Source organism: Gopherus evgoodei, chromosome 3 (assembly GCF_007399415.2).
Source record: "Gopherus evgoodei ecotype Sinaloan lineage chromosome 3, rGopEvg1_v1.p, whole genome shotgun sequence".
Lineage (NCBI taxonomy): Eukaryota > Metazoa > Chordata > Testudines > Testudinidae > Gopherus > Gopherus evgoodei.
In genome coordinates, this window is record NC_044324.1 from 112,736,808 (window position 1) to 112,759,355 (window position 22,548).

The following is a 22,548-nucleotide window of genomic DNA, read 5'->3' on the forward strand; positions in this document are numbered from 1 at the left end:
GTGCAGCCCGGTCTTTGGCGGTAATTCGGCAGGGGGCCCTTCAGCAGCGGGTCCCAGAGCGGAAGGACCCCCCACTGCCGAAGACCCGGAGCAGAAGCTCCAGGGACCCAGGACCTCTGAGAGTTTTCTGGGGCCTCCAGAGCGAGTGAAGGACCCCGCTCCAGGGGCCCCGAAAAACTCTCCTGGGAGTCCCTGTGGGGCCTGGGACCTGAGGCAAATGGCCCCACTTGCCCCCCCCCTCGGGCGGCCCTGATTCGTCCTCATTTGCCTTAGACTACTTCGTACTCTATTATCTTCACACTGGGGACTTTAGAGACTAGAATGTGCAACTTTTACTCATGGTGAGGGTCCCTTACGTACATGAATAGTCCCATTATCTTCAGTGACTTAAGGGATTGCACCTGGCTAGCACCCGAAAAGGGGCAACAGTCACCTCAAAAGGGACAAGGAGAGCTACAGAGAAGACCCTCCTACATGCCAGCCAGAAGAGTAAGAAAGCAGAAGAAGGGAGAACACACTGCACACTGCTGGGTGGTGGTGAGGTGGATTAGGGAGATCTGGGAAGCTTCGCCTGGGGTATTTCCACACCAGTTCTTATATAGGCTGATACCTTAGACTATGGCTGTAGGGTTCGGATTTTCAAAGGGGCCTGTCCTGGGGTTGGCTATTCACTCTTCGGCAGCACCTCCTCATGGCTTATCTCGGGAATTAGCTCATCACCATCCTCACCCCATCCTGTAGTTACTCAGCCAGTTACCTCAGTCACCTGCTCTGCAGCCCCTCTCTTTCTAATCTAGAGTCGCAGCACCTCATCTTTGTAGTTTAGCCCTCCAGCCAAGTCACAGTCACCCTCCCCTTCCAGGATCCCATCAGAGTCTCTCAGGCAGTCTCCCTACCACTACACTGACTATGCCACTCCCACAGCAGCTGGTATGAGAACCTGAGCCCAGTCTCTACTCCAGGTTCCAGTCCAGGGACCCTCAAACCAGTAGTTCAGGTCTATATGGTTTCAGACTTTACTAGTCCTTCCCTGGACTGCTTCCTACATTCCTATTACAGGGTCCCCCTTCTGTCAGGAAGTGTGACTGGAAACTTCCTCAGTACTCTGTTGCCAGCTCCCTGTCTTTATAGAAGCCCTGCCTGTTTCTGCTCATGTGAGCTTCATCCCCAGTTAAGCCTCATTGCGTCCTAGTTCCCCTCCAAGTGCAGCCTATGGCTAATTGTCCTCTCTTGCCTCCAAGGCTAGTTTGGGTCGAACACCCCATCACAGGGCCTAGGAGATTAACATACCCAATGGAAGTCCAAAGAAATTGATCACTTAACTCCCTTTGAAAATCATGTCCTAGAAGGGTAGCTGAGCCATGTAAGTCTTGGTGTTATCTGTACAACTCTGCAGTGTGAATTCACTTACAGTGGTGAATAGGAAGGGCTTGGATGCAAAGCTACATGTCTGTTCATTTTATGTTTACCTTCCAACTTTGGGGTGAATCTCTGCAACAGGGTTTGACAGCAATGTGGGTATGTTGTTGTCACAGTTTCAGGGTAACTGCACCTTTGTCCCCCTCTCCATGGTCCACTTTAGGAGTGGCTAGTCAGGTCTCAAGTTTCTAGCCATCATCTGTCTCTGGGCAGGGACTCTTATCCCACTCCCTTCTGACCAGGGGCTTTAAGGTTGGTCAGCTTCCAACTTTACACTATGATGTTCCCAGCAAGCCAGTCTGCCTAAAGGTGTGTTGCTTTCTCTCCAAGGGCTATGAATTGTGTATTGCCAGCAGTTACCACACAGCTCTTTCTGAGCGAGCACATTTTTTCTTAAGGTCTGAGCATATCAGAGAAAATGTATAAAACCAATAGAAGTTCCTATCTGCATACTAAAAGCTCACCAGATGTCATGCATCAGTCTTATGTGGCCCTAGTAGGCCAGTCTTTCTAACCCTTCTGCAAGGATTGGGCCCCCTTTGGACAGACCACCTTGTCCAACTGCTGGACCAGAAGGGAGGCCCTGAGGCAGTTTAACTGGAGCTTTTTTATGCCAAAAGGACTTTCTTTGTCTGTTGGTCTCCAAGAATCCCAGCTTGAACCAGTCTATGCAAGGAGGTGCTGCCTCTCTGAATGAACTCACATAGAAAAATGTTAAAAGACAAAAACACCATATCGCCCACAGACAAACGCTTTTCACAAAGCGATCAATCTGTAGCTGACCTCTCAGTTCTCATCCTCAAAGAAAACCTGCACAACACCTTTAAAAGATGAGTCTGGAAGTTTAAATTCATCACTTTATGAGACACTAAAAATAATGATCTTAATAAAGATACTGGATTTATGTCTTATTACAACAATCTCTAACCCACTAGTCTTGCCTTTTTGACCTATGACTTTTAATAAGCAACTTCACTTAGAATGGTCTCTTACAACATGTGTGAACTATTTACGCTACACAACCTGTTCCACCTTGTATTTAATGGTGACACTCTGAATATCTTTCCCAGACCTGGAGAAAAGCTCAAAACCTGGTGTAGCTCAAAAGCTTGTTTCTTTCATCGACAGAAGTTGGTCCAATAAAAGATATTACCTCATCCATCCTATCTCTTTATAACCTATATGAACCACCTTAATCATCTCCCACTATATTTGGTTCCTGAAGGAGTTGTGGTAACCATCCCAAAGGAGTTGCATACAATCTCTGGCCCACAGAGATATATGAACTTAAAGTAATATGGTCCCCAAAGATATTGCATGGGATTACAATATTTACCACAATGATCACATTTATATCTTTGTTTAGTTCAAAAACAGTTGGATCAGAATTTCCCCCCCAGCAAACTGTGATGTACATTTGCAGAACAGTACAATTTGCCTCAATGTCATACGATTTTAAGCTCTACCAAAATGGCCCTTGATTATGGGAGATATTCCATATCCTATCTAAATTCTCCTCATAAATTATAATCAAAGAAGTTCAAATTTAAATGTAAGATTTACCATTAGCTTGTCTTAGAGATGACAGAACAAATTAAAATACGTTAAACCCGTATAAATTTATGGGATAAAAATATACAGCAACAACTAAAACTTTTTAAAAGGCATCATTTAAAGATAGATGCCTCTCTACCCATACTACCTTGGGCTGTGATCTCAGCAGATCTTCCAAGATAAGCAAGTCTAGGTCTAGGATCTAATCCTTCCTTGGGACATGCTAGCAAAGACCACTACGGTAACCCATATGTCCTGGTCAAATTCCTAAAATTTGGGGATAACCTAGGATGAAAGGCACTCTAACTGTAAGATAATATTATTTAAGATGCAATGGTGTGCCCTCAAATAATCCCCAGAAGAGTGGAGAAGTATTTCTTCTACTCTACCCAGTGAGAGGCTTCTCAAGGAAAAGGATTATTATTTGTAGAAGACAGCAGCCTCAAAGAGTACGACTAACACCAGGAAAGGGCAAGAAGAACAGTTGTAGAGGAAAATAAATGGAAATTGGTAGCAGGATGCTTGTGAGTATGATTTTCCATACTACCTAGAAAATAGTTTAAAAAAAAACCCATGGCCCAGCTCTTTTGAAGTGACTAGTGCTTTGCATTCCTCAGTTTTGGGGCACCCAACTTAATTTACCTTAGAGGGGCCTGATTTTCAGAAAGGGGGTACACTTTCTGAAAATTAGGCCTCTTTAACGGGTCTCAAGTTGGACATCTAAAGCAGAGGCATTCAGATTGCTAGTTTATTTGGAAAATCTTGGGCTCTATATCTATATAATCTGTACCTAGCTATAACTATGGAGTAGTAGTAGGGGGGAAGAAAGATCTCCTTTCTTCTCTGTAGTTTTTGTCATCTTTTCCTCTCACTTCTCCTGTAATTTTAATTCTTCAGTCCTTTCCCAACCAGGTGAAATTCCCCTTCAGCATGTGTTGTGCACACACACACCACACACACGCACACACACACACACACACACACACATGTGTTTCTGGTCTTTTTATTCTCTTCCCTGTTTCGTTTTTAAAAACTGTTTTTCTCTAAATTACATACATCGAGTTTTATTATGTGCTTTTGCAACACTGATTTGTAAAACAACCATGTTTCTATATGTATTACAGCTCTTCATCTATTAGACGCATCATAAAACCAAAGGGTTGGATTGTGGCAAACAGCCATGACCCCACTTTGGGGGTGTGCCAGGAGCTAGAAAAGTCATTGTTTGTGAGACATGTACAAGGCCTGTCAGAGCTTAAAGGAGTGCAGGGTGACTGTGGTCTCTGCACCCCTTAGGAGATACGCTTTCCTCTGTGTACTCCTGGCCCCAGCTCCATTTGTTCTGGCTAATTGTTCCGAGCTCAGAGCTGTGCGCACACACACACATCTCCAAGAAACTACTGAGTTGAGCAAATCCATGTCCCTCCTTGCAATCACATATGTGTGTGTATGTATGTAACTAGTTTTCTGGTTTTTTGTAGTACCATTTTCAGCTGAATACTGGCTTTGATGGGCATGGAGCTCCCATTGATTTCAGTGGAGCTGTACATGTGCCTCTGAAGGCTTAATGTGGCCCCATATCAGGGGTGGGAAAGTGCCACCCCATATGCCCAATGGAGCCCATGGAGCCCTACAGTGCAATTTGTGACCAACTCCACCTATAAGAGAGAAATCCAGCCCATGGAAACAATTGATCCCAGCATGTGATGCTTAATTTGGATGTAGATGGAGGACATAGAATGACCCACTCTATTAAGGGTGAGAGCAGCCGCTGCAAGCTGTTGCATTTTATACCACATACCTGTGTCTTTTGACATCTTGGAAAGTTGCCACTGCAGTCCCTATCTTGACAAAAGATGGATACTCTTGGGGCCTGATTTTAGGAAGTTCAAGTCAATAGGAGCTTCAATGCTCAACTCCTCTGAAAATCAGTCTGTGTGTGTGTGTGCGCATGTATGTCATGCCAAAGAAACAAAACCCACCAAAATTCTTGTGATTCCCCCTCACACATACCCCAACAATGACAAGGTCTGGGCATTTGCATACTGCTTGTCCATTTTTTCAAGAAGCTGAAACCATCTTTCACAACTGTGTCCAAGGTACTAACTATTGGAAGACAAAAGAGGGAAATTATTTCTTATCAACAAGCTTCATCGTGTTTTAAAACCACAAAAATGCAAAGAATTAGCCAACATAGAAACAGTATGAAAAGAGATATTCAAAATAAAAACAGTTATGTCTGCTCTTTAATTCTTCAGTGATAATTTTTCATGAAATATATTGCTTCTTGCATACTTCTCTTTTGAGTATTTCGTAGAGGGACCTGTGACTTATAATGTCAACTATGTGGCAATGTTTCTGAGATGCATCCTGTAAGCACTAGATAATATACTGTGTAGCACAGATGGGTGGATACTACACATCATTGTCTGTGAGTTCTTGCTTGCATTTTAAAATGCATATGCATCAGCTGTGCTCACTGCCTTTTTGTGTTTGGCTCCTACAAAAGTTGGAGAGATCAAGGCTTATTTGTGTGCATGGTTGTGAAAAGCAAATTGTAAGCTTGTTCATTTGCTCACGGACAGCACAAATGGTAGCTTATGATGGTAAACTTACGGTGGTGATAATACTGAAACTACATGTTTGTGTGTGCTTATAATTGTAATGTGTCTCTTGAAGGAAAAATGTATCCATCTTCTGCTGTTATAAATATGCCTGTTCACCAGTAAAGGTAATTAATAGATCCCATACAAACTTAACCCAGCAAGGCAAGAGGATTCCCAGTATTCCTTATCTGAGACCTGTCACAGAGGCAGGAAATGAGTCACACAGGGATTTGACTGCAGCCTTCATAACTAGGGTCACAAATGCACACACACTTCCTTTGCTTCCAGCTTCTGTTTTGACCGTTAATATCACCTGAAGTCAACGCTCTTTTGAGCCAGATTCTGCCACTCTTATTCATGAGGTATCACTTTGTGGGCAGCTTTGTTGATTTCCATGGGACTGCATAACTAGTAAGATACTACTCTACATGTGTAAAAGTGGAAGAATCTAGGCAATTATAGATGATGACCTATATATAAGATTGCCTGACAGTTACCATTATAAAACCCTGTTTTCAGTTGCTTATTAGTTTGGCAAATTTTAACAATTCTGTCTGAAATTTTCCATGGTAGTTTGAGTTGTTTGTTTGTTTGTTTGTTTTTTAATTCAGCAGCAATGGTTCAGCTATTTTACAGGATGAGGTTAGGGAAAAAATATGTTGTGTGGCCCATGATAAACAATTCTTACGGCCATTTTGTTGAAAAGCCCCACCATCTCCATGCTTTGGAGCAGGAACTTAACATTTGGCAGAGGACTCACTCTGGTGTCAGGGATGTGCCTTTTGCACCAATTCTCCAGGGCATCATTCAGCTGCCTTAAAAACAAGAGCATCCTTTCTCTTCCTGCAGTTTCCTGTCTCATTCACTAGACGTGTTCCAACTCCTATAGCAAGTGTGGCAGGGTCCTACAGACATCAGCCTCCTTCACTACACAACTCCTGTGCACTGAATGAGGCAGGGGTCCTGTAGAAAAAATAACATGTGATCATATAATTAAAAACTGTATCAGAAAGTGTAGGCACGAAAGGAGCCAAATTAGTGTTGCAAGGACAACCTTAGTTCTGGCATTTCCTAACTTTTGGTTGCTTGACTTTATATATCTAATGTTCTTTTAATGTAGTTTGTTGTATGTAATTATTATCACGATGATAGCTATTTAAAATTAACATGTAGCAATGTGTGGGGTTTTGGAGGGTCATTCTACTCTCTCAGATTTAGCTTTTAGCTGAGACCAAACACAACTATGAGCTATGTCAGCCCAAAAACATTTTTTTGTAAAAATTATAAAATGAAAATTTGAACTACACAAAGTACTAGAACTGTGGGGTCCTGTCTCATCTGTGCTCTCAACAATTCCCTTCTGATGCCAGGCAGTGTTGAGGAGAAAGGTGTCTGATGCACACGCAGAGAGGACAAGAGGCATACGGAGTGAGGGGAGAAGAAATACATTAGGATAAGGAGCCTAGTGGAAGCAGGAAGACAGCAACTGGAGGCTGATGTGGGGGATAGAGAGAGAGAAACTGGGACAGGGATCTAGGGCAGAGGGACAGAGGGGCTGGGCAAGAAGATTGGGATAGAAATGGAGGAGACAAAGACTGGGAGCTGAGTGACACTGGACTGGTTGCATAAGGAGACTGGGACTGAGTGCCTAGGAGGGAGATGCTTGGAGTGTTTGGGTAAGGAGACTGGGACAGAGAGCAGGGTGAGGAGAAAGGGGAAGCTGGGACCGATTGGACAAGGAGACTGGGAGCCAGGAAACAAAGAGGGAAGACTGGGAGCCTGTTGGGGTCAAAGAGCTGAGACTGGGGACTGGGGGAAACTGGGAATGGCTGGACAAGGAGACTGGGACTGAGAACCAACAGGGGTGAACAGAGCTATGGGAAGACAAGACATATCCAACAGGGAGCCAGGGTGCAAGGGAAGAACTGCGACTGGCTGGGCAAAGAGACTGAGAAGGAGCTAGGGAAGGTGTGTAGAGAGACTGAGATTGGATGAGGAGCCTAGTGGGGGATACTTGGACTGGCTGGGCAAAGAGACTGGGACTGGGGTGAGAAGCTGCAGGTGGATGAGGAGCTGAGCCACAGATCCTCAAAAGTATTTCAGTATTTTATTTCAATGGAAGTTGGGATCCTAAATACTTTTGAGGATCTGGGCCAAAGAGACTAAAGTCAAACGTGACCACCAATTTGGGGGGCCCAATCTGAGACTCTTAAAACCTGCCTCTTCACAGTACTAAACTCAGTCTAGCACTTGATACGTTCAAAGCACCACTCCCACTGACTTCAGTTCCAGCTGTGAGTGTTCCGCACTTCTGCAAAACAGATCCCAGGGTTTCAAGTTGGGTACCCAGAAAATAAGGAATACACAATTAGTGACCACCTTTGAAAAGTTAGGTTTCATGACTTGCCCAGCATTCCATGAGAACTCTGGCAGAAACAGGGATAGAATCCAATTCTGCAGGGCACCATTCATCTGTCTTAAACCTCAGGACCCCCACCACTATCATCACCACTACCACAATCTCTCTAACATGTTAAGTCTACGAGGTATTGTCTGCTTTTGTAGTGTCTGGTCTTGTGGCTTTGATGAATTGTAAAACAGCATAATTGCCTAATTCTATTGGATATCCTGTGAAATGTGTGGGATTTGGAAACATATACAAGCTGTAAATCATTTAACTTTTTTTACTTTTCATTGTCTATTTCTCAATGAAGACTATTACAAAATTAATCACACACACACAAAAAAGCATGTGTGTATATATATACACACACACACACGCTTTTTTGTGTATGTATCTATATTAAAAATATGATCTAGATTATTCTGATTTTCAGAGTATATGTGCATGTGTGTGCATGTATACACTCACACCCCCTATCTATTTTTATAAAAATATATGATCTATATTAGTTTGATTTTCAGAAGTGCTGAGGGCTCTAAACTCCATTTGAAGTCAATGAAAGCCAAAGATGCACACTGTCTCTAAAATTCAGATTCATACTGTTTGTGTGTGTGAAGATGCATTTTTAGATGTTTTCATAAAATCTGAAAATTATTTTTGCTTTCCCATCTAGTCAAGACTTTGAGAACTTTCTAGGATGCAGTGAAAAGTCACTTAACTGAAAGCCTATGGAGACATGCTGCTTGATATCCTTTTACTATTTTCTGGGCTTTTCTTGTGCTTTACATATTGCACTCTGTGGTCACTTGTGCTCAAAGAAGCAAGCACCTTCAACTTGATATTTCTGTCAACCCTGTTCTGGGAAGAATCTTGTTGCTGGTTAATAACATCAATCACTTAGGCCATAAATCCTTGCAGTGGATATGGTCATTTAAATCTCCACCTGCACAAACAACAATCAGGCACAGAAAATAAGAAAGCTCATAAATCTCCATGCTGGTGATTAGTAATTTTTGGATCTGTAACAAGGATGTTACAACGAAAGAAATCCTAATTCATTAATTAGAGCTGATATGCTGACAATTTGTTTAGTTTTTAGCACAGGGAAAACGCAAACAGGGCACAGTTAACATAACATGACATTAGAGGTTAGTGAATTCCCAACAGATCCCAGAGCTTGAAGATATGATATCTTAATATACTTATCTTATTCTAAGTAGGGGGTGTTATCTTGCAACCAAATGACAAGAACTGGTTTAAAGTTTAGATCTGTACTTCTTTTTCTGGCTTATATAACTATGGGAAAACCTAACTGGATGAATAGTTAAGAGATACTTTCATTGCTTATTAAAATCTATATTCAATAATATTTGTTCCTCTATAAAAACTCTCATCTTAAAATCTCAGATCACTATACCATCATTTACTAATTTAGCATCACAATATCCCCTAAATATTATGTTGGTTTGGGGTTTTTTTTAGGAGTGTGGACAAAGGGCCTGATGCAGTGCCCACGGAAGCCAATGAGAGTCTTTCTCCTGTTTTCAAGGAGCTTTCGATCAGGCCTGGAGCAATTAAGTTGCACATTGCAATGAAGTCTCCTAAGTAATTGTTTTCCCTGGGGACCAGACTGTGCGTTCTGCATACACACATAGGGCACCACCCATATGTGGATCTGCTTCCCTGTAGTCCTGTTCTCTCCTCCCACACATATGCACAACCCAATCTCCAGAGAGACTTATTTTTGGTCCAAGATCTATGTGTGGGGAGGGGACGAGATAGGGAAGGAAATACATAGAGCAGCCTGCATTTACTTTTCTATGGACCTCCCTCTACACTTGGTTCCAGGGGCAGAGGCATTTAACCACTGACTTCAGTGGAAGCGGAGTTAGGCCAGCAATGAGTGCTTTTGAAAATCTACTATATATAGTTCAGAAAAAGCTTTACATGGGTTTTAATAACATTTACACATTACACATGTACACATTATGGGTGGGATTATGAAAACACTCAGTATTGACCTAACTCTGCACTCATTAAAATGAGTGGTAAAATTCCTATTGACTTCAATGGCAGCAGAATTAGACCAAAGCTAAGTTCTTTTGAAATTCCTATTCTATGGACCAGCTTGTGCTGTATTTACTCAGACAAACTTCCCAGCAGGTCTTTGGTAATGGATCATGCAGTAAACTGAACATAGACAACAAGATATATTTCTACAATATAAATGAACAAAATAAATATTAACATTAGTACCAAAATCTTTGAAAGAAATATATTTATTTAAACTGATGTTTTATTTAAAGGCAACTTTTTATGTAAACTTTGCAACATTTGGTAAATATCTTTCCTGATTTCATTTCAATGTGCAGGTATATATTTTTATTCTATTTGTTATTAAGAGAAAATATTCTAACATTAAATTATAATATCATTTTGCACTTATACAGTGCCTTCTATTGGAAGAATTTCTAAGTGCTTTTCAGATTCTGATGAAATAAATTGCACAGCATACCTGAGAATTAGGGAAGAATTAATTATTAATTATATTTATTATTATTATTATTCCCATTTTACAGATGAGTAAACTCAAACACAGAGAGATTAAGATGCTTAGCCATAGTCACACAGGAAGCCTATAACAGAATTCTGATCTCCTGCCTTCAATTTCTGTGCTTTCACTAAGGGACCCAGCATCTGTGTTTCAGAGTATGTCCTAATAGGATGCATTCTCAAACAATCATCCACAAATTTCTTTCAAATGAGTTTACAGAATACAGTTCAGAAGCTATGTGTTACAAATCCATCTCCAAGTCAGCTGCCTGGTAGATCCGCTGGGCACCCTGATCAGGAGGCATTTTAGCTTTCATCAGGAGTCAGGGACAAGGATGACACCAGCCGCCTGGGTCATCTAGCAGGCAGGAGGGAGAGCCATGCAGAGTTCTAAGGGGCAGAGGAGGGAGGAGCTGCCTTGCTCCAGTTGGGAAGATTTGAATTACAATGTTGAGATCACTGGAACTCTTCTTTGGTGCCTGTTTCTCCCTCCTGCTCTTGAGCAGAGGTTTGTGAACGTGGTGAGCAGCAACAGGCAGTGGCCGGACAGGGCCCCTCCCCTGGGCTGCAGCCGGATCCGCCTCTCTATTCCCCAGATAAATTACTAGTGTCCTCACCAAATTCCTCAGCTTTCTCTCTCACTCAAACACGGGCAAGAAGCGGGGGTGGGGCGGGGATCCTCTCTTGACTGCAAACCTATCACACCCCAGGGCGAGGGGAAACGTCTTCTCAGCCTGAGGTATTCACCCAACGCCTGCCCCCGAGGAAGCTTTGATCCTTGTGCATCTCTCAGACCATGTCCACTGGCTCGCTCAGCGATGTGGAAGACCTTCAGGAGGTAGAAATGCTGGAATGCGATGGCCTGAAAATGGATTCTAACAAAGAGTTTGGGACATCGAACGAGAGCAACGAAGAGGGTTCCAATTGCGAGAACGCGTCCCCCCAAAAGGGGAGAGGCGCCTCTGGCAAGAGGAAAAAGGCTCCCACCAAAAAGAGCCCTTTAAATGGAGTGAGCCAAGAGGGGAAGCAAGTCCAGAGAAACGCTGCCAACGCCAGGGAGAGGGCGAGGATGCGGGTACTCAGCAAAGCTTTCTCGAGGCTTAAGACTACTTTGCCCTGGGTACCTCCAGACACCAAGCTTTCCAAACTGGACACCTTGAGACTGGCATCCAGCTACATTGCTCACCTGAGACAGATCCTGGCCAATGACAAGTACGAAAATGGTTACATTCACCCAGTCAATCTGGTAAGGTCATGCCTGGGCGCGTTTAATAGTTCATCAATACACTAGATCACTGAGGTGAAGGGAGGGGGAAATCAACATGTGTTGTACCCTTCAGAGAGGACTTCTGGCAGATCCACTGAGAGTATATTTGGGGCGTTGAGTTATTGCGTTTATTAGAATAAATCAGACGCCATTCAAATCACCTCCCTCCCCAAACGCTGTTAGTTGACTTATAAAAAGATCTTAACATTATAATGGCACTAGCCTTTTCTGTTAATCTGCTCAAAAGGGGGGGTGACAGGTCAAATACGCTACAACTGTGCAAATCGATTCAGTAACATCTTTTAAACACACACTGTTGGGAGACAGATGACGTCTCTACACGCAGTATTTATCCAAACAGGATTTCTCGTTCAATTAAGTACTTTAACAGTGTTCAGTATATAGGAACAGGTCCGATTTCTTAACGAATGATTCAGTCTTCATTTCTTCTATATTTTCTGGTGTTTATTGATGTAAAATAGCATACACACACATAAAAAATTGCTTTTTTAAAACATTACCATAGATCTGTTCGTTCATTACCTCAGATTTACTGTTCTCGGGATGTTTCTTTTATAAATGAGAACTTTAGAGTAGAAAAAAAATCCTTTAAATCCTAGGTGAGAGTTGTCTAATTTAACCACGGATTGAAAAGATGTATTAGGTAATTGTAGCTATTACTGTACCGTTGGAAGTACAGTAAAGATAAATGAAACACAAGTTCTCTCGTGTGTGTGTGTGTGTGTGTGTGTGTGTGTGTGTGTGTGTGTGTGTGTGTAATTCATTCTCGCTGTACTGCCAACTGTATCCATAATAGTAATAATTCAAGCCACTACAAGGACTGAATAAATTTTCTAAAATCGCTGGCTAAAATAGATCATTCTTACTCTTCATTTAGCGTTTAAATTTTAATACATGGTTGGACATTGCATGATAAATGAATTTAATCAAACATTGTGGCCGTTCAGTGGGGTGATCTTCCTTGAAGCTGCTTTTCAAACATTTTGGGCTCAGCAGAAAAATAACCGGCAGTTTGCCCTCCACAAGGTGATTTGATAAGGGTTTGAGCTGTTTCTTTTTTAAATAGTTGAATCTTAATTTGTGGGTAGACACGGCAATCTAACAAGTGGACAGCATGCAGTCTGAGGGCAATCCCTTTGTACTCCTTGCAAAATATTTTCGGGTGTGCAGCTTTTTATTGCTAAGGCTATCAAAGGAGGCTGCTCTTAATGAAGCGGTAAACCTAGGGGGAAATAATATAATTTAAATTATGGGTCTAATCCTGCATTCTTTACTCAGCTAAACCTCGCCTTAACCTCAGTGAGACTTTTACCTGAATAAGGACAGCAGGAATTGGCTCTCTAATAGTATAATTACAGTAGTAGGTACAGTATAGAATGCTGAGACTTTTGGTAAAATGGATTTCATTTTAAAAGCAGAGAAGCAGCACATGAGAGCGGTGCCTTGACATTGCCCAGTTTAGGAAGAACGGTTTTGATCTGTCTTTACTCGTATATCTTAGTATTAATTTTGTGCTCAGGAAAACGCTATCGGTTATCTAAAAAGCGACAGAGAGCGGTTTCTGCGATGGATAGAACACGATTCATGACTCGGAGGACTATATATAATCACAAGGGAAAGAGACGAATGTCTTTGGGAGGCTACGCGTTTTTATGCGCGTTAGAAATGACTAACCCAGCACTTGGTTGCCTAGCTCAGCCACTTTTTATCGCTGATAAAAATGTGGCGAGGCTATTCTGCCCGTGGGTTCTGGTGTAGCACAGTCTCACTAGACACTTGTAATATCATTGTGTTAACCCTACTGTTTTAATAACCCCCTTTTCCATCCCATGTCGTTTCCTGCTACAGACTTGGCCTTTTATGGTGGCTGGCAAACCCGAGAGTGACCTGAAAGAAGTGGTGAACACAAATCGCTTGTGTGGACCTACAGCATCCTGACCAACCTCAAGCCTAGGAGACCATCTTCAGTGTGTAAGGCGGGGGAAATGAAGAGGGAAGCTGGAGACTCCCCCTTCTCTAAGGAACACTTTATAGAGACGAGGGGATTCATCCTCAGTAAAGAGGAGACCAAATGTACATTAGCAAAGACTCCACCCCAAAGATCCCATATATTTAACTTTATTAACGCGTGTACAGTTGATTGTCCTGCAAAGCAGCCTTGCTGGTTCAAGTGCTAATAGCGAGGAAGATCAAACAAAACGTACCAATGTGTATCTTTTGTATGATACATTGTGACATATGTAGATTCATAGAATAATTGACTTTGATAGTCACATCTATAAAGTAATTCACGTTAAAGATATATAGATATATTTTCTTCAAACAGGTTTTGCTATATTTCTGTGAATAAATCTTCCTTTCTATTGAAAATAAATACAGAGCCGTCTAATTTTCATTTCAGCGTTTTGTGGAATGACACCTCGTTCTCGGTTCTCCTGAAAGCACCCACATTGATGTGGGATGACAAATCCGGGAACAAAACTCTTTGACCCTAGATTATAAAGTGTTTATTTTCCCAATTAAGAAGATTTAGACCGTATCCTTTCGGGGTGGGGAGGATGATGGTGTTTGGAGCCTGACTGCCAGGTCGCACTTCTTTTTTTATATTTTGTGAAGAAAGAGAATTACCCCTGAAGTGCAATAATAACCTGGCAGATTAGGGATTCTGGCATTTCTAAAGCAGCCGCCTGCAATTTGAAACTGACCAGCAACAAAGTTCGTAGCCTGCTGCTCGCCATGTGATGCTATAGTTTTCATAGCCCAGCTTTCTTACGAAGTACACATTAATATCGATTGTCAAGGCTTGCGCCTTACTGTAATTTAAAAAAGACTAACTTTTACTAACTACACAGGGGGGAAATCCGAGGCCTGATCCATTCTGGAGGCGGTTTTCCTCCCCTACAATTTAATTTGGGGGGAAAGAGGTGTTACTTATCGACCAAGTGCAGCCAGAGGAAGGATTCCCCCTGGCCCGGGTTCGTGGTGCCTAGAATTTCTAATTTAAACATCTTCCTCTCTATTGATCAGCTAGTCTGTGGGAGATTAAAGTTGAGATAAACAGACCGCGCCGGGCTCTTTCCCCTGAGCCAGCGGAGTCCACAGGCAGCTGATGCGCCAGATCCCACCGAGCTGTTTAATGTTTCAGGGTTATGACCGCACTGTTTACAAGATGTCTTCGGTTATTTATACTGTTATTATTAGCAGAGGGGCTTTAAATTTCCGCTTCACTTGCTCTTTCAATATTTTTTTCAGTTCAATTTGATACCTGGGTATTTTCTTTTTCTTTACGAAAATAGACAACATTGGCTTTCTGGTCGCTGCATTACACCGTCTCTATCTCCACCAGGAAGAGTTTGCCAGGAAATGGGAAATGCACAAGAACAAAAATCAAAACAAAACAAGTTAAAAGTGTCATGGGAAGCTTAACGGTTTGCTTTGGGGAGTCAGGGGAAGACAAGAGAGCGCAGGCAATATAGCTGATTTACACTAGGGGCTAGGTGGTGATCCGATTGGATATCACTGGGAAGACAGCTAGAAAAATCTAGGGCCAGAACTTTCAAATGTAGTGGTTTAAAATTAGGCACCTACATTCATATTTCTGGCCTGAGCCAGCAAGCACTTTTGCACCTGAGTAACTGTGCATTCCAATGCCTTTCATTGAAGCCACGGAGACCCCTGGGCTAAGTCAAATTAGATGAAAACGTTTTTGTAGGACCGGGTTCTGAGCTATCTAATGACCTGATTTTCATCTACAAGCCCATAGAAGTCAATGGGAGCTGCTGATGCTCCGCACCTGGGGAAAACAGACTACTTCTTTAGGAGCTTAACTATGGGTTTCAGTGCCAAACATTAGTTATCTACGGCTCAGTCCTGAACACTTTAAGTTAACGGCAAAACTCCCCTTGACAGCAGACCTCTACATCTGATAATTTTGGCCAAGATAAATAAATTAGATAGTAGCCAATAGAAGTTTTGCTCCAGTAAGGACTGCGAGATTGGGGCCCAGGTATATCTTTCTGATTTTGTATCTCCAAACCCAGCGCACTTTCTTCTTTTTCTAGTGATGTTTTGTTAACGTTTTTTCTCTTTGCTTTAGACTCCATTACACTGTCATTTCTTCCATTTCATTTCTGACGTCTCCTCCCAGTGTAAGTCTGATCTACAATACTTTATTCAGGCAAAATCCCTCTTGAAGAAAGGGGAGTAGGATCCCGCCCTGTTTTACATAAACAGAGTCCGGACTCAAATAAGAAGGAGTGGTGAGGTCACAGACTCTGTATTATTAGATGAATGTTAATAATAGTTTAGGATAATAGCTTATTGCAAATCGGTTTCCTGATTTGTCCAATAGATCAGTGTAGTGAGTTACTGATTATATTTCTCTTTTACTAACCTCTGATTTAATTTTACATTTAGATTCACAAATTATTTAGTCCCTCAGGTGAATCCAGATTACAAGAGAACTATGATCTAGTAAATTCATGTAACTAACAATAAACTGGTAAACACATTATGGTCTCATAACTACAGCTAAAGAAAACTACTACCTATAAAATATATATATAAACATGTTTGTGTAGGAAATATGTGTGTGTGTGAATTTGAAGTAACTGTTCTAATACTTCTTAATAACAGTGCTATTTAATTTCATTTTCTTCACTTCTTTAACTTAACACCTGGTGAAATTAAAAACCCAGACACATATCCCCATCTGGGGCAAACTAACATAATCCCCTTGACTTGAGTGGAGCTATGCCACTTTAAAACAGCTGAAGATCTGGTCCTGAATATTTTACTTATTATAGGGTAAATATAAGGTGGTCAATCCTGAATTTTTTGCACACCTAAAGATGATGGGAACTTTGCCTGTATAAAAACTGTAGGACCAGAGGCATGCTTGTATTTCCACAGAATTAACTGGAGTTTTACCATTTCCTTCAGGAGGAACAGAATCAAGTCCCACAACCTTAAACTAGGTGTACTTTATAATCAAAGATCCCTTTAGATTCACATTTTTATGTTACCTAATGAAACAGAAAAAAGAATTTTATTGAAACTTAAAATAATGAATTGGGTCATTATTAACTACTGCTTGCTAAAGAATTGAAGCCAAGTGCTCTTCTCTTTTCACAACTTTAAGTCAATGGGAGTTTTGGATGTACAAAAAATGCAGGATTGGACTCCAGATTTCCTGCATAAATAGGTTCCATCTCTTCACCACTCCAGTTCTCAACAATGACTAAATTCAGTCAACATTTTTCTGCTCCTTGTTTAATCTGGTTATATTAATTGTTCATTAGAGGCCAGGATTTCAAGGGATATTTACCACTTAAATGTACAGGAACAGAGCAATGAAAAAGGAAATAGTTTAAAATGGAACTATGAGAAATATAATTGCAATCATGTATAAAAGCCTGCATTGAAACCAATGTAGAGACAAAAGTTTCATAGTTACATAGTAAATACAAGGAGACAGATTCTGTCACCTTCACTCACTTTCGGTAAAACCTTATTCTGCAAGTAGTCCCATTCAAGACTACTTGTGGAGTAATGTACTCCTCAAAATGAATAAAGGTCAGTCTATTTTTCCTTCTGCAGTCAGGTGCACTTGGTTGCTGTATAGAGCAACCCACAGATGTGTAATGAATATGGAGTTGCGTTTATTCCATGTAAACCCAATGACTTGGAAGCATTGCGTTCTTTGGAACTTCACAACAGCCATTGCCATACATCTCAGGAACAAAGTGGGATAATTTGAACCAATAAACATCACAGAAATTATGTATCTCAACCCCACCCCCATGTTACTAGAGTATTGTATTTTTCTGATATAAAAATATTTTCCCTCACCCTCCTGCCCTACTTGATCTTCCTTTCATCATTCATATCCCTCATGAAAACATACTTCTTCTGTTGAGCCTTTACACAGCAGTCTAGACTCAATAATCCAGATGGTTATTAAAACATACGCAGCACTCTTACAAGACTGTACCCTCTACCTGTGCATCACATGTGTGTGAACGTTGCTGTCTGCATCTGAATTAGACTGTGAATTGAGGATAGGGACTGCGTTTTTACAGCACTGATAATAAATAACACCAATGTGATCTAAGGACCAGGGTTTTTTTGAAAATAGGTATTATGAAGAATATGACAGCAATGGCACTGGTGAACTCACAAGTACGTTTTCCTAGGCAATCAGTCACAAGTGTGAGGTCAAAAATATTCATGCTTCAACCAAATACAATATTTTGCAGTGTCTGATCATAGTATATTGGTTTCACATCGTCCTTTCCCACCGATGAAGAACCTGTTCTACACAGTTTTTGTACTGATTTAATTATGTCAGGCAGGGGTATGATTTTTCACTGAAATAGTTAAATCAGTGCAACCTCTCTGTGGATGCAGTTATACCCAAATGAAGGTGCCCATACATTTACAAAGGTGCCCATACATTTACAAGAGCAAGTTATATCTGCATAACTATGACCACACAAGGGTCACCACTTTAACTATATAGGTTTCAAATTGATATAGTTCACAAAGAGTTTTTAGACTGTTTTAACAAGCCTTTACTGTCAGAACAGTTTTGAAATTAAGCATTCTTGTGACTTATAGTTTTGTCCTGAAACTTGAACCTCTAAACTGACTAAATAAACATTAATGTGTGTGTACAAATAGGCACAGGCACTAAGTGAAGAATTTGAAGTGTCCCTGGTGAGAAAGACATTTGACAAATATTCCTCCTCATTCCTTAAAATATGTGAGGTAATTTTCACCAACAGTGAAAAAGACAAGCAGATCTATATTCAAGTGCACTCTTTTGCATAATTCGTACCCAAGTCCATTTCCCAGCTATAAATATGGATTAACTGTTTACTAGAGTCATAGGTTCCTAGGCCAGAATGGACCATTGTGATCATTTAAGCTGACTTTCTGTATAACACACACTATAGAACTTCCCCCCAAATTCCTAAGGCATATCTTTTAGAAACGTCTGTTTGGGGTTGTTTAGCTGCTGTTTGGAACAATGTGGGTGAGATAATATCTTTTATTGGACTAACGGAAGTTGTTCCAATAAAAAATATTACTTGGTTCACCTTGTTTTTCTAGTATCCTGGGACCAACATGATTACAACAATACTGCAAACAACAATGCCATTCCAGATGAGAGAGGCCAGGAAAGGGGAGAGGTAGCAAACTAGCCCCTGAGCTTGTGTAGCTACCCAAGGAGGAGTCAAGAGTAGAGGCGAATGAACAGCCATAGAATGATCTCTGTTTCTCCCGCCACTGCTCAGTCCTTCAAAAGGGAGGGGGACGGACCATAAGCATCTAGATCACAAAAGGGTGAAGTCAGACCACCAAAGAGGAAGAGAACATAGCTGAGTGAGCCTAAGAGCTGCAGCTGCCTTTGTCTACTCTGGGAAGAACATCTGTGAAATTCTGGACTACAGCAGCAAAGAGGAGGAGGAGGAAGAGACAATGAACATTCCCGTGGATGAAGCACTCACACGAAGATAACTGTTTAACTGGACGGCAGTCCAGATCATTACAGCTACATACCTCTCACCCTTCAAACATATATGAGACAAAAGCCAGTGTATGACAAATGACCAGAATGACTGTGCTATCCCTCGCTTTTGGGTTTGTGCCTACTGTGACATATTTAACCATCAAGGCAATATTTTTTGTCATTGAAACAATAACAATAATATGCAGTGTTTTTTATACAAAAAAGAGATTGCAGAATAACACCACCACCTACCACTTACATATAGTGCTTTTCATGTTTCTTCTATACTTAATGTTCTCCCAGAGGCAGGATAAAAATAGTTAATAATGCTTCTTGGGTGAAAATTAATATAGAAATAGAAAAACACAGTCAGCAACCCATCTACACTACGGAATCTCAACATTGTTAACACTGGTAGAACTGAACTGGTAAGAGCAACTGAAACATTTGTACAATTTCCTCAGTGAGGATGAGGCTTTTGTATTTTCAAGGGAGCACAGCCATTGGGAACGGAGAGTATTCAGCACTTCTGTGCAAAGAGAATTCAGCACTTTGCAGGATCAGGCCCTGGAGAAATGGATGATAGAAATACAGAGTCTGACACTGGGTGAGTGATTCTGAAGAATATAGGAAGAAACTAGAAACAAACAGAAACATAATCATTTCCCCTTTTCTCCATTTTATCCCACACCACAATCCAGCCACATTGTCAGTAGAAAGGAGAAGACAAATCTGTGACAATGTAGCGTGCTCAACATGTCACAAGAGTCATTCAACACCTCTTAAATTCTAGACCCTGGCTAATATTCTGTTGCTCTTCTAATTTTATTATTTATCTCTTTATTTCCTTGGTATTGCCAACAGAGTCTTTTTATGCTAAGGATACAATCTGTATGTTTGATTAAATCCCAGCTGCTGAAACTAGATATGGTTAAGCAGGAAAGATGGTTCCATTGTGCCAGCTGTAAAGTTACTAAAGGAGAATCAGAGGGGTAGCCATGTTAGTCTGGATCTGTAAAAGCAGCAAAGAGTCCCGTGGCACCTTATAGACTAACAGACGTTTTGGAGCATGAGCTGTCGTGGGTGAATACATATGCATCTGACGAAGTGGGTATTCACCCACGACAGCTCATGCTCCAAAACGTCTGTTAGTCTATAAGGTGCCACAGGATTCTTTGCTGCTTTTAAAGGAGAATCTTGTCAGTAGCTCTTTATCTTTTCCATTTTCTTTTTGGTATAGTGCTTCTGTACTTTTTTTCCATGCATTAGGTTGTAAAATAAAATCTGAAGAAATAATTTTTTGTTTGTTTGGATATAAATGGTTACTGTGGAGCTGTTTTTACTATTTACACCAGACATGTCATCATATGATTGAATACACCAAATGAGAGCTGTTATACTGCACATAAAGGCATATCTATCTCAGAAGCATATGAGTATGCTGATGGCAAGGGTAGCAGATAAGCCAGAGTGCTTGCACTATTCAATCTGATATCTAAACTCAACAACTAGTGGGTTCCTTCCCTTACAAGCCTCTTCCCATGGCTGTGTCTTTCTCCCTAGAGGCTGCTGCCTTCTGAGAGCTCCTCAACAATCCATGAGATGCTCAGTATGAGCTCTCCCTTGATAATGATCTCCCCAATAAGATGTTGCTGCCTCCACTTTAAGATTTAGTGCAGGAGCTGATTGTCTCTAGATATCTACTATATTAAAACAGAGTGCACACTAGCTCTTTCAGTGTAGTCTGGGATACTTAGGTAACTAGCAAGTCCATTACAAAACAAACAATAACTGAAGGCTCAATTATAATTATTTTCATTATCATAGCACCTAGGGGCCTAATTTGAGAACAGGGCCCTATTGTGCTAGGCACTGTACAAACATAGTAAGAGACTGCCCCACCTTCCAGAAGCTTACAATCTAAGAGACAACACAAATGGTGGAAGGGGAAACAGAGAGAGAGTGAAGTGACTCGCTCAAAGTCACACAGCAGATCAATGACAGAGGCAGGAATAGAAAACAGGTCTCCCAAGTTACAATTCAGGACACTATCCATGGGATCAAAAAGATAGCAATAGCTGGTCCATGCAATAGATCTTCAAAGGAAGGTAAGAGGGAGCATGCAACCTGTAGAGAACTACAGGGAGGCAGGAAAGAATTAGTTGTGTGTTGGAGGAAGAAGCAGCCACAGTTCAATCTGGAATGCTGTAGGGGAGAGCAAGTAATCCAAGATCTTGTGGAGAGGAAACAGGGGAAGATGATTCTGTGAGAATATAGGGAAGAGTTTCGAGGTATCTGGATAAACATCTAAACTTTTTACCTAGTTTCTAATTGTGTGCAAACATTTGCTTACACAACTGCCAAATTTGCAAGCAAACATCATTGAATTTGTATGCACAATTGTCTGTTTGCACATGCAAATACAATAGTTGTATATGCACCTGCCTGTGAATACTTATGTGGACAATTAGAGGTCCTGTCGTGAAAATATAGCCCAGTATGAATGAGGAACAAATGATAACAGATAGTTGGAAGCTCAAAATAATGTGAGATTAATTTCTTTAGAATACAAAAATATATTTATAACATCAGGGTCATGACTAAGCATCTCTATGGAAATAACACTAGGAGAAGTAAGGACCTGAAAAAGTAACAGTAGGTTTGTGGAAAAAAAGTACATTTAGAGAGCCGCTGTTTGTAATACCAGGCATCTAATAACATGCTCAAAAGCAAAAAGCTGGGCATTAAAGCCACAAGTTTAGCTAAACCGCAATTATCTTTTTTTTTTCATAACATGACTGCCTACTCACAAATCGACCACAATCCTCCAGAGAAAAACCTCAGCATCCTTTGGGAAAGTATATATAGCACCTCAGAGGAACTGCCAAGTTCCACAGAAGGCACCATAGGAATCTGTGCAATGGCTGAGAGATTTTTTGTAACATCTGAGGGTGACTGAGCAGACCATGGACAAGGAATGGAAAGTCACATGACACACCCTAGAAAACTGCAAGGGATTCCCTGGGGTGTCGCTCAACTACAGGATATGAGCAACTGCTCTAAATTTATAAGAATCCCTCCTTTTAAAGAGTTTCCTCAATTTACTGTGCATCTTCCATGTACATTTCTTGCAGTGTTGTTGTAGCCATGTTGTTCCAGGATATTAAAGAGACCAGGTCGGTGAGGTACTATTTTTATTGGACCAACTTCT

The 22,548-nt window shown here is 41.1% G+C and overlaps 1 protein-coding gene across 1 annotated transcript; it reads left to right on the forward strand.

Annotated features, from left to right (window-relative positions):
• The first annotated feature begins 11,181 nt into the window (after nucleotides 1-11,181).
• Nucleotides 11,182-14,145, forward strand: TCF21 (transcription factor 21). The gene is made up of 2 exons (XM_030554252.1): nucleotides 11,182-11,782; nucleotides 13,673-14,145. The coding sequence occupies exons 1-2, from the start codon at nucleotides 11,333-11,335 to the stop codon at nucleotides 13,760-13,762; spliced, it is 540 nt and encodes a 179-aa protein (XP_030410112.1). The 5' UTR covers nucleotides 11,182-11,332; the 3' UTR covers nucleotides 13,763-14,145.
• The last annotated feature ends 8,403 nt before the right edge of the window (nucleotides 14,146-22,548 follow it).